The sequence below is a fragment of the Tigriopus californicus genome, chromosome 10 (genome assembly GCF_007210705.1).
Source record: "Tigriopus californicus strain San Diego chromosome 10, Tcal_SD_v2.1, whole genome shotgun sequence".
NCBI lineage: Eukaryota > Metazoa > Arthropoda > Copepoda > Harpacticoida > Harpacticidae > Tigriopus > Tigriopus californicus.
Genome location: NC_081449.1, coordinates 8,797,525 through 8,811,183, shown reverse-complemented (window position 1 = coordinate 8,811,183; position 13,659 = coordinate 8,797,525). Strand labels below are relative to the sequence as shown.

Sequence of the window (13,659 nt, the reverse complement as noted above, 5' to 3'; positions counted from 1 at the left end):
AAAAAAAGATTTGGACATTAGTAGAGCAAATCATCTACTCTATTGATTGCCCTTGTTTAGAAACGCATCTCGAAAGTGTAACAAAATGTATCCGAAATTGCAACGCAATGATGAGGCATTCGCGAATTTCGTTTTCAATCTCCCAACAATGTGCTTGAATGAGGGCGACATGATTGCGCCTATACGTAAACAAGGTAATCCGACACCTCTGGAGGTCAGCCTGAACCCAGGCTTGTTCCTTGCGTTTCAGTTAAGTGTTTCCACCACATGGATGAAAACTTTAATTGAGCCCCATTTTAACCTCTTCAAAATTTCGTTCTTAAAAATGTGGTCGAACAACTTACTCAAACCCGTTTTTATGAAGCGTGCTGGACGAGAGAAATTGCTTGACAAGGAGTCTTATTAGGAGTTTCTACTCTGAATTTGGACGAGCCGTCAACGATTCAAATTTGCACCATAGTTGTCCTAAGTACCAAGGACTACGAATGAAACATTTTTTCACCAGCGGACAGCTGAGACAAAAACATGCGATCGCAGCGCCCTTGATCGATCTATATATGAAGTTATCTATGAATACGACCCAGTAGATACCATTGCCACCCTTCAAAAAGTTCTATTTTTTGGCTGGCCTGTGGTTTGTTTGGTCGCATGTACTTGGTGACGTCCCTTATTGTTCGTCACCCTGGCGGTCGTTAAAGAATAGGAACAAAACTTTTGTGTAACAAATAAATCAAAATCCCTGTATTCACAATTGAAAAATTGAAGATGGCATTTTGTATGGGAGCATCTGTATCCCCAATGATCTGGTGTTTAAGCGTGTCATGTTTACCTGAGTGACATCATCATCATTGAAATACTGATCCATGTGAGAAATCATGTATACAATCTGACAAAAATGGGTTGTTTTCATGTCAAGCAGAAGTTACAGAAGTTCAACCGTTCCAATATATATATTTATTATTATTTGTTTATTGAATTGTCTGGTACATCTGATTGATCACAAAGTAAGAAGAATGATATGCAAAAGAGCTGAACAGAGACATTTGGAAGAAACCCGATTGTAAAACCCTCTCAAAGTTCTGCGTGACATACAAAACACATTATGATATGAGGATGATATGAGGCTAATCATAAAAATTGAAAACAATAAGCTTGCCCATGAGATGTAAACATTGAAAAAAATATGTGACATTGAACAAAGTAATATTGAATATCATTTGTATCTCTTGACATTAATATAGTCAAAAGTAGTAAATAGATAAAAAATATCTGATAATTTTGAAGGTTTTAGATGTTTCGGTTTTTTCTCACTGTCAGCAGCAAAAAGTGTCATTGGCCGTTTGGTTTGGATATGGCTGCTGGGATTAGTTTCAATCAAAACTCATTTTTTGTCTGTATTACCATAACATATTTCATTCAAAAAAAAAATCAAAACAAACAAAACAAAAAAAACAATCTGTGCTAGCCCATGTCAGAGCTGGTTTCTGATCAAGCTAGCCCGTCTGGGCTGGTCCAAGTCTGAGTTGACTCACATTCAAGTTGATCCAAGCTAAGCTATATCTGGCTGGTCCATGTTGAGGTGGATAGACCAATAAACATATGGCCAGTCCCTTTCTTCATTTCCATTTCACGCCAAATCTAAGCCAACCCCAGCTAACACTTTGCAACTTGCCTGATAATATTATTTATACATTGTAACAGGACATATTAGGTTTTCTCTGAAGGCGGGATTCAAACCCATGCCCTGGGGAACCATGTTGTGCATCTATTGGGTACATTAGACACCTCAGCTACCATGGTTCCTTATGTTAGAAAAGTTAACTCTCTTTTTATCTGCTTATTTGTTTGATTAGATTTGAATGCATTTAGAAGTACAAATACTCATGGGATAAAACAAATAATCACTAGAGGTTGCAATTAGGCTACCAATTTACATTTTCAGTGGCATATGGCATTATGGGCAAATATTGGAAACCTGTTACTTAGTCACAAAAGTAACCTTGATTTTTCTTTTTATCAAACCAGGGTTACCTTTTTGGTCAAATGTTAGGTCAGATTGGTAATGGCGGTGCTTTGAGTTGCAGAGCTTTTTGTGATCCTGATTTTGAAAATTTATTTGATCCCATCACTAGGTAAAAGTACTTTTTTCAAAGATGAATTCATCTTTGGTACATGGTACACAGTTCAGGCTTGGATTGGTGATGTGGTGTAAAAATTTAGATAACATATCACAGGGATAAATGGACAGAGATAGGAAGGTAAAAAACTTGAATGTTTTTTTTTTCAGAGGGTCTCTTCAAAGTAGTCTTGGCTTTTGTTCTGTGATCATCAGTGAGTTAAGAAATATTCCAACATAAATTTACTGTTGCAATGAGTTACAATGTTTGCCCGTCACTTATGTCAAGAAACAAATTGTAACCCTCTTTGTCAGGATCTATTGTGGTTTCCTCAGCCACTCTTTTAGTGAAGAAAGTTGAATAACGTGGAAAATCATTGAATAAGGAACAGAGTAAACACCAATCTGTTGATTGCAAGAGGCCTATTATTGCCATGTTTAATGTTTTGTTGGCTTGTCTTTCAGTTAATGACAAAAGCTAGCAAATGGGGTGGGCTAAGTTGAGTTCTGTCCATTTGGTCTGGGCTGAGACATGGCCCACTCAAGCTTGAGCTGGGTTATATTATAACTTACGGCTTTGAGCTGAGCTGAGCCAGAGCCTAAACCCAGCTTGAGAACTTAGTTCTATGCCATTACATGACCAAGATTTGCAATAAAAAATTTAAAAAAATGGATTTGCTTTGCACATTTGGTTTCCAAATAGTTTGGCAGGTTGCAAAAGGTTGACCAAGTCCAAAATGATTTACCAGAAACATTGAAGGTATGCCAGACTCTTGTATTGGAGAGGTTAGAAAGGTTGGGATTGTGCAGTATTCAGAGAGGGCATGAAAGGTATTCAATAATGTATGTTTTCAAAATCATCGCTGAGCTTTGTTCCAACCTGGGGATCTAGGCTCAACTGTAGTGGACCATTGAGGTATTAAAGTACATTTTGCAAGTACCTCTTAGTCCTCAAGAATCCATGCTAGTTAAAACAATTAAGTCCTCCTTTCTTTCTGAAGCTTTTTATTTTCAATTTGCTCCCCTCAAATTTTCATGGGGAGTGTAAAGATGTTCATCAATAATATGACATACTATTGATCCCCAATTCCTGATCAGCCGCTACATTCAAAGGATAGCCAGATCCGTCAAATTTTTATTCGTTGGTGGATCAGATAATAGCTGCATGAATGAGGTTAATTAAATGAATTAGGTTTTTCATTATGAGTTGGTGGGAAGTCATTACCAATAACCGTAAAGAATTCTGGCCAAAATTTGTGTGGCAAAACTGAAGGTCGTGTATGGAGTGCATCCAAACGAAATGGTCAACATAAACGAATTTAATCAGTCCATTTACCTGAAAGTTCAGACTTTAACCTCATCTTTACCGGGAAGTTAGGCATACCGGCAGGGGTTAGCCCTCATCCAGACTTTCTTCGCATGGCTCTGCCCCGGAGAAACGATGATCCGTTTGACTCCCTACGTTGACAAGCCAAGGGCTGAGTCACCAGACCATGTTACTGGATCTTCTTCACCGCCCAGCTGCTCTTCGATGAGGCCAAGAACGGCCGTTATCATTTTGGCTGTAAGGTCAGGCTGCCTGCTTGAAAATGAGCTCAGGGGCCTAAACAAAACTGATTTAGGCCAAACTAAACCTGACATTGCCTTTTATAACTTAGGAAGACCATGAGAAGTGCATTACTTTTTTTGACTCGTTTGCCATGTTAGTAGGAAATATGTTGAAGGTGATTTGGAAAATGAACAGAGTTTACAAATTTCAACTTATTACTGAATAGAAAATGTTTAGAGACTCAAAAGGTGCACTAAATTCGGATCGAATATGGGTTCGAATATGTCTAAGCTCGTCCAACCGAATAGCAAGATCCTTTAAACTGATGCGTATTCCAAGCGTGTTCTTTTGAAGCCAGTTTACTATATGAGATTGGGGCCCAATCAGATAATTTGAAGGCCATTTTCATAGCCATAACGGGCCTATATCAGAACGCCTGATGTTGATCCCAGAATACCAGATACATCAGATCTGGCATCTATTAATCCAGATCTGATGTATCTGGTATTCTGGATCCAACATCACGCGTTGCTGATACTAGCGCCGTTATGGCTATGAAAATGGCTTTCAAATTATCTGATTGGGCCAATCTCATATTAGTAACTGGGCTTCAAGGAACACGTGCGGATACGCATCCAGTTTAAAGGATCTTGCTATTCGTTGGACGAGCTTAGACATATTCGAACATATTCGCATCCGAAATTTAGTAGCACCCTTTGAGTCTCTAAACATTTTTCTATCAGTAACTAACGTTGAAATTTTTGAAAACTTTCTGCTTCATTTCTCCAAATTCACCTTCCAACATATTTTCCTACTAACATGGCCCAAACGACAGTGCAAAAAAGTTATGCATTCTCATTGCGTCTATCTCAGTTATAAACAGGCAATGTCAGCGTTTAGGTTTGGCCTTAAATCAGTTTGTTTGGCCCCTTTAGCTCATAATATTTCAAGCAAGGCAGCCTGACCTTACAGCAAATTGATGAACGCCGTTCTTGCCTCATCGAGAGCAGCTGCGGGTCGGTGAAGACATGATCAGTAACATGTTCTTGCGTTGACTCGCCTTTGGGCTTGATCAAATCGTAGGAGAGTCAAACGGATCATCGTTTCGGGGCAGAGCCATGCGAAAGAAAGTCTGGATGAGGGCTAACCCCTGCCCCGGTATGCTAACTTTCCCGGCTAAAGCCATGAGTGTTAAAGTCTGAACTTTTCAGGTAAAGGACTGATTAAATTCGTTATGATTGACCATATTCTTTGGATGAGCACTCCTACACGACCTTCAGTTTTTATGCCACACAAATTTTGGCCATTAATTCTTTACGGTTATTGGGTAATTGGCATTCCACACCAACTCATACATGACAAAACTAATTCTTAATTTAACCATCATTTCGATGCAGCTATTATCTATCCCCAACGAATAAAAATTTGAGTGATCTGGCTTCCTTTATGAATTGTTACGGCTGATCAGAATTGGGTCATAGTATGTCATATTATTGGTATTGAACATTTTACACTCCCCATGAAAATTTGGGGAGCAATTGAAATAAAGAGCTTCAGAAGAAGAGAGGACTTAATTGTTTTAACTAGCATGGATTCTTGAGACTAAGACGGTACTGCAAAATGTACTTTAATTACCTCAATGGTCACTACAGTTGAGCTAGCATCCCAGCGTTGGAACAAAAGCTCAGCGATGATTTTTGGAAAACATCACATTATTGGATACCTTTCATGCCTCTTCTGAATACTGCACAATCCCAACCTTTTAACCTCTCCCAATACCAAGGAGTTCAAAGGGCATACCTTTCAATGTTTCTTGTAATCATTTTTGGAACTGGGTCAACCTTTTGCCAAACCTTGACCAACTATTTTGCGAAACCAAATGTCTGCAAAGCAAATTCCATTTTTTTAAAATTTTTTATTGCAAATCTTGGTCATGTAATTGGCATAAACCTAAGTTCTCAAGCTGGGGTTTAGGCTCCTGGCTCAGCTCAGCTCAAAGCCGTAAGTTATAATATAACCCAGCTCAAGCTGAGTGGGGCCATGTCTCAGCCCAGACCAAATGGACAGAACTCAACTTTAGCCCAACCCCATTTGCTAGCTTTTGTCATTAACTGAAAGACAAGCAAACAAAACATTAAACATGGCAATTAATAGCTCTTGCAATCAACAGATTGATTGTTTACTCTGATTCATTATTCAATGATTTCACGTTTATTCAACTTTCTTCACTAAAACAGTGGCTGAGGAAACCACACATAGATTCCTTGACAAGAAGAGTGGTTTACAATTTGTTTCATGACATCAGTGACGGCGCAAAACATTGCTAACTCATTGCAAACAGTAATTTATGTTGAATATTTCTTAACTCACTGATGATCACAGAACAAAAGCCAAGACTACTTTGAAGAGACCCTCTTGAAAAAAAAACATTCAAGTTTTTTACCTTCCTATCTCTGTCCATTTATCCCCTGTGATATGTTATCTAAATTTTTATACACTAGTCACCAATCCAAGCCTGAACTGTGTACCATGTACCAAAGATGAATTCATCTTTGAAAAAGTACTTTTACCTAGTGATGGGATCAAATAAATTTTCAAAATCAGGATCACAAAAAAGCTCTGAAACTCAAAGCACCGCCATTACCAATCTGCCCTAACATTTGACCAAAAAGGTAACCCTGGTTTGATAGAAGAAAAATCAAGGTTACTTTTGTGACTAAGTAACAGGTTTCCAATATTTGCCCAATAATGCCATATGCCACTGAAAATGTAAATTGGTAGCCCTAATTGCAACCTCTAGTGATTATTTGTTTTATCCCATTAGTATTTGTACTTCTAAATGCATTCAAATCTAATCAAACAAATTAGCAGATAAAAAGAGAGTTAACTTTTCTAACATAAGGAACCATGGTAGCTGAGTGGTCTAATGTACCCAATAGATGCACAACATGGTTCCCCAGAGGGCATGGGTTTGAATCCCGCCTTCAGAGAAAACCTAATATGTCCTGTTACAATGTATAAATAAATATTATCAGGCAAGTTGCAAAGTGTTAGCTGGGGTTGGCTTAGATTTTGGCGTGAAATGGAAATGAGAAAAGGGACTGGCCAATATGTTTATTGGTCTATCCACTCCAACATGGACCAGCCCAGATATAGCTTAGCTTGGATCAACTTGAATGTGAGTCAACTCAGACTTGGACCAGCCCAGACGGGCTAGCTTGATCAGAAACCAGCTCTGACATGGGCTAGCACAGATTGTTTTTTTTGTTTTGTTTTGTTTTGATTTTTTTTTTGAATGAAATATGTTTATGGTAATACAGACAAAAAATGAGTTTTGATTGAAACTAATCCCAGCAGCCATATCCAAACCAAACGGCCAATGACACTTTTTGCTGCTGACAGTGAGAAAAAACCGAAACATCTAAACCTTCAAAATTATCAGATATTTTTTATCTATTTACTACTTTTTGACTATATTAATGTCAAAGATACAAATGATATTCAATATTACCTTTGTTCAATGTCACATATTTTTTTCAATGTTTACATCTCATGGGCAAGCTTATTGTTTTCAATTTTTATGATTAGCCTCATATCATCCTCATATCATAATGTTGTTTGTATGTCACGCAGAACTTTGAGAGGGTTTTACAAATCGGGTTTCTTCCAAATGTCTCTGTTCAGCTCTTTTGCATATCATTCTCTTTACTTTTGTGATCAATCAGATGTACCAGACAATTCAATAAACAAATAATAATAAAGNTTTGTTTTGGCCCAATCAATGGCTTAGACGAATCGTGCAAAAACAATACGTCAACCTCCTTGGTATGTCATACGAAGTGCCTACCTGGCCAATTTCTTGTTGTAATCAAAGTCGTCGTCACTTCGAGTCCAGTCGTCATTGCACGATTCCAAATCGTCCAAGCGCATGAGCTTCTCTTTATCAATGATCGACCCTTGAAAAGCAACCTGAGTTTCTTTGATCGGATTTCGAGAACGCTGTTGATGAGGGGGCCCCGTGGCTCGGACGGGTTCAGTCTTCTTATTCAATAAACCACCCATCTTTTTGGACATCAGGTCTACACCTTTGATGGTATGATGAGAGTTCAAGAGTGGACTTGTAGTGGAAACATCAAAGTGAGCCAAGAAGTTCTCAGGTTTTGGTGGGGCCACAACGGGCGGGGCCACCGATAGCACGGCAGCCGACGGGGTCTCTTCCTTAGCTGACGAGACGGGGGCTACGGGCTTCGAGCCGCCGCCATGGGCCCATGTGCCAGAGTTTTGAGGTCGAAGGGCTGGGCCTGGGCCGTACTTATGTTCGGTCTTGATGCCACCCGATTTCAGGGCAAGTGTGCCATTAGCAGACTCCTCCTGAGCTTGAAGTGAGGGAAACTCTTGTCCGAACAGAGGAGACCGTTGATTTAGAAATGACTGTCCAGGTTTACCACGCCACAAGGATTGAGGCATTCCCATGCTGGCTCCAGCATCCACTCCCGCTCCACCTCCGCTGGTTCGACTCAGAGGTCCGGTGGTAGGGCTCTTTTCTTTGCCATCGACGGCATTTCCAGCAGCTGCCTTTTCTTCTTTAGACAGCCATCCATTGCCAGTGGAGCCATCAAGAGAGCTACCACCTTCAGCTTTTAAGCTGGGTAGGTTAGCTGGAGCTCGGCGAGCAGTGGGAACCTTGCCCAAACTTTGTAAGCCTTGTTTGTGTGGAGCTAACTTGTGTTGGGGGCGTGAAGAAGGTCCCTGCAAATTAGGTAAGGAAACATAATACGATAGATTTCAGCTTCATGAAGGGCCTTTCGAGAGCGGCATAATTAACAAAATCGAAGACATTATTTAGCTAAAAAGATGATTGATACCCAAGACCGAGTTCTATAAAGCAGGAGTTCCCTCCTCCGAGTTGGCATGAACAATACTATGGCTTTCCCACGGCTTCAATGGTTTGAACATCTGGACACCTTGGTCAAAGTATTTACGAATTATTGACTACCAAAATTAATCCGTAGAATGATTCTCATAAATTTCGGTGATTCAAACTCTAATTCCACATATTAGCAAGACGCTTACACTGTTCCTCTACTCAAAATCTTCAATTTGACTAATCTTTTTGCTCGTCGTTCTTCACGTTTGAAAACAAAAAAAAGAAAAATCACTTTTGATGGAATGGTTTATGCTGGTGACTTAATAAGCCATGCAATGCAATCCAACACCTGGGTTACATTGAAGTAATAAGGTCCATCAAACCGGTTAGCCTAGTTATCTGTCATAAGAAAGGGTCCTCGATTTGACTCTCTCCCCAAGCTTCTCCATCAAGCTTTTTATAACCTTACCCACAGAACCATTCTGACAACGGACATGACGCCGTATATCGTAACATTGTATTGATTGAAGCGAAGGCAATACAACGGACATCTTGACTGGGTGTTTGGACACCCTCTCACAGCTATAAAGTGCTTTTCAGTCTATTTTCAGGGCATGTTTCCTTGTGCCGTAACTAGGAACCGTTGGCATTTATGGTCGATATCCGGGCCATTTGTAACCGTCAGATTTTATAACTCTAGCTATTTAGCTAGAGGCATCAAAATCCGGGGGATAATGCCTGTGTAGACTTCTCCAGTGGATTGCTTGCATACTAAACAATTAGCATAAGCATTGAAGCATTTAAAACTGATATTTCAACACCAAATGATTTGGCTCACCTGATACAAATTGTTGATGTTCAATGTTTGAAAGCGTTTGCCTTTTTCGCCTTTGGATGTACCCCAAACGGTAGGCGCCGACCCAGGTGAACATTCGAAGCGGCCGAGGCCGTTGCAGCCAATGACGACATACTAGGTGACCCCGCGACCACAACGAGGGATGTGCACCAAGAGCCAGTGGATGCACCCTGGGGTTGGCCAGGTAATCCCAACGATTCGGCTTCGCTGACACGAAAGTAGACCCCACAAGAGCAATGCGACAAGGTCTTGTTATCTTGAATCCGGATGAAATAATATCACGACACCTAGGTTAGCACCGGAAACCAACACTGGTTCTACTCAGTCCCTGATGGACCGAGCCAGTGAAGCTGAAAAATCGTGGATATTGAGCTAGTCGGCTTTCCGTTCAATCAAGCGATTCGCGTTTTTCAGAGAGCGTGAGTATCAACTTTGATGGGTGACTGCGGTGTAGACGCGGTCCACTTGGTTGATGGCCGGTCAGGAGAAATCTTCTGGCGACCAAATGAGAGATTGAGCACGAGTGAGGAACGTCCAACGAGATACACACAGAGGGGTACAGATAAATGAGCGAATGATAATGAATGAATGTATGTATGTATGTATGAAGGATTATATGTATAACGAAGGGTATGTGTGTTGGTGAGTCAATCAAGAGGTGGTCAGATGTTTATCTCTTTGTCTCCTCGATACAGCGACCGGATAATTGTAGAAGGTCTGTATTAAGTGGTTAGTTGATCGGTTTGTTCGTTCTCTCCTAGGTCCGTCCTGCAACGCAGCGACCTCTCAGCGCCCGCACTCCCGTGGTGGCCCAACAACTGCCACGCACGGTAGGAGTGTTGACGGACCGAGACACGCACAGGCCTGAAGCAGGTAGCACCACCAAAGTGGGCGAGGGCAACAGCCCGAACACTGACCACGGGGCACCCGCACTCGAGTTCGAGATCCACGCTCCTGCTTCCGGCCTCGGACAATTCTAGCGTGCCGCACGCTCCTCACGTCTCGGGTGGGCTGGTGGATGAGAAGAGCCGTGGGGGACCGACCACCAATCAATGCCAGGCGGTATTTTCTAGCTCGTGGCTAGTAAACGGGGGAGGGCAGGCACGGGTCAGCGGGCAAACCGGCCCTGAGTGTAGATGCGGGGGGGGGGGCTGACTTTAAGAGGACAGTGCTGGGCTCGGTGAATTCACGTGAACTGGGTCCACTTCCTAAGCAATCGCGGCGTTTCGTTTCACAGGTCTCCAGGTTTCGTTCGTAGTTGTTCTTTTGGGTTCTTTGACTTCTCTCTCTCTTTCTTCCCCTTTTCCCGAGCTGCTAGAAAAGTAGCAGTAACACAAATGGTGGTACTGGGACTGACTACAAGAGCTACATAGTAGTAGTCAGTAGTAGTAGTAATTAGTAGCAGACGTAGTAATAGTGAAATGGTATGAGCCAGCCAACCAGCCAAGCACGGACTAGCCAGCTACCAAGTCAGCCAGACAAGCAGCCAGGCAGCCAATCAGCCAGGCAGCAAGCCATGCCAAGCATACTGCCTCTGCCTGTGTGAACTGGCGAGGCCGTGGCAAACACCTAACCGACCTAACCGTAAGCCAGAGGCCGCCGCCGGTCCATCACGAGGCGACAAGTCACACCGCCAGCCAGGCTTTTCGGCAGCTGCTCTCGCCCTTCACTCTTTTCCCGCTAAGCTCAGCCACTGCTTTGGCTCTCTTTCTCAATCGTATCAAGACTTTAAGCCCTGGTGTCTCTTCCATGTTGCCATCTAATATGGGAGTTATATATGTTGATCTCCCGTAAACCCGGTTGGGTGCAATAAACATGGATTTACCCAAACAGGTCGGTTTGTCTGTGCAACTTATGATTAACATTAGCCATAGGATTGATAATGACCATTTCTACGTGTAATGCTGGCTAGATATTCAGTCGATTGACTGAGGAAACATTTTTAGCAACGCTCGAGCTCCGTACTTTTCTGGACACGCAGCCGGCACCTCTCCCTTCGAAGTTCCTTTTCATCTCAGGCCACTCTCGATTAGGGTGCTGACAACATAGTTGCCAAGCTGGATTATAGATGCCAGAATCTGATGTATCTGGTATTTTCTGGGATCAACATCAGGCGTTCTGATATAGGCCCGTTATGGCTATGAAAATGGCCTTCAAATTATCTGATTGGCCCCAATCTCATTAGTAACTGGCTTCAAGAACACGCTTGGGAAACGCATCCAGTTTAAAGTATCTTGCTATTCGGTGACGAGCTTAGACATATCGAACCATATTCGATCCGAATTTAGTGCACCCTTTCAGTCTCTAAACATTTTCTATTCAGTAATAAGTTGAAATTTGTAAACTCTGTTCATTTTCCAAATCACCTTCAACATATTTCCTACTAACATGGCAAACGAGTACAAAAAAGTAATACGCTTCTCATGGTCTTCCAAGTTATAAAGGCAATGTCAGGTTTGTTTGGCCTAAATCAGTTTTGTTTAGGCCCTGAGCTCATTTCAGCAGGCAGCCTGGCCTTACAGCCCAAATGATGAACGGCCGTTCTTGCCTCATCGGAGAGCTGGGCGGTGAAGAAGATCCAGTAACATGGTGTGATGACACAGATATATAAGACTAGATGCGCATTGGCCCAACTCAGTGCAGAGGAAATGGATTTAAGTCAACAACTCTGTACACCAAAAAAGGGAGGGTGACTGCCTGATCAGTATGTACGACCTAACAATCGCTGGGCCTCAAACAACCTATCATGGACAGCTCATCTGAATCGGCCACGCTGGCGGATGAAAAAGCATGAGTCACTGTAACCCAAATTATATGACCAGCTGATGAAGGCAAGCGTTCGCATTTTTCCTTGCGCTATGCGAGGTCTAATCATTATTATGTCTGTGGTGGTGACTCAGCCTTTGGCTTGTCAAACGTAGGAGTCAAACGGATCATCGTTTCTCGGGGCAGAGCCATGCGAAAGAAAAGTCTGGATGAGGCTAACCCCTGCCCGTATGCCTAACTTCCCCGGTAAAGATGAGGTTAAAGTCTGAACTTTCAGTTAAATGGACTGATTAAATTCGTTTATGTTGACCTTTCGTTTGGATGCACCCATACACGACCTTCAGTTTTGCCAAACAAATTTTGGCCAGAATTCTTCACGTTATGTAATGAACTTCCCCACCAACCATAATGAAAAACCTAATTCATTTTAATTAACCTCAATTCATGCAGCTATTATCTGATCCACAACGAATAAAATTTGACGGATCTGGCTATCCTTTGAATGTATGGCTGATCAGAGAATGGGATCATAGTATGTCAATTATTGGATGAACATCTTTACATCCCCAGAATATTTGAGGGAGCAAATTGAAAATAAAAGGCTTCAGAAAGAAGAGAGGACTAATTGTTTTTACTAGCATGGATCTTTGAGGACTAGAGGTACTGCAAAATGTATTTAATACCCTCATGGTCACCAGGAGAGCGTCCTCAAAATCAGCATCGTGCTCTTCAGTTGGGTCTTTTACATTAGGTGGTACGGACAACGTTATCAAAATATGGTTCGCCTCCCATTATCGTGTTGGGAGGCTTGCTATTGCATTGGTCATGCTCTGGTGGTGATTTTTGAGACTGTGATATTTCCATGCCTGTCTCTCAATCTCCAGGCGTCGTGGCCTTTCCTGCCTTTACTTTTGTATTCGGAATATTGTGCTCTCGGTCTCCTCTACGCTTGGATTCAATTAAACCGATCTTTGTTATTTGATCCTGCCAAAAGTCTGAAATAGACAACTTGTTAAAAATCATATCTGATTTGTACGTGCTTTTTTACCTCTGTACCTAACGATTGAAAGATCATTATGGTGGTTGATGTATTTTTTGCATAAAAATTAGCATCGTTTCCCTAAAACTAGATTTCGCATTTCACTCTTTTGTAACCCAGAACGAACAAACAATGTTAACTAGTTCCAACTAATTCGTTAGTAGTAGACTATCTAGTAGATAGTATCTACTAGCCTAGTTGTGGTAAAGTCGGTTTATCTCGGTCATGCTGAAGCATCGCCATCTTTATTTTCGTCCAGGTGTGACCAGCCCTAATTCTTGATGTTATGGACTTTTCAAACCGTTTCAAGCAAGGCACCTCAGTCATTACGATTACTGTCTGATCAATGTGATTATAAATACTGAGGAGTGAACTGTCAATAAGAAACCACGTTGGGCTGACTAGTCTTGTCGTTTGGTGGGCCTCGGCATTGCCGAGAAGAGGCATTTGGCAACGTCCAATGGCT

The 13,659-nt window shown here is 41.8% G+C and overlaps 1 protein-coding gene across 1 annotated transcript in view; it reads right to left on the bottom strand.

The window, feature by feature from the left end:
• Positions 1-12,843, bottom strand: part of LOC131889506 (uncharacterized transmembrane protein DDB_G0289901-like) — a gene marked incomplete in the record, with an annotated part of 19,563 nt that extends 6,720 nt beyond the window's left edge. The window contains 3 exon segments of the mRNA XM_059238628.1: positions 7,513-8,414; positions 9,371-9,502; positions 12,838-12,843. Of these exon segments, the coding sequence (XP_059094611.1) occupies positions 7,513-8,414; positions 9,371-9,502; positions 12,838-12,843 (1,040 nt within the window).
• Between the last annotated feature and the right edge of the window lie 816 nt (positions 12,844-13,659).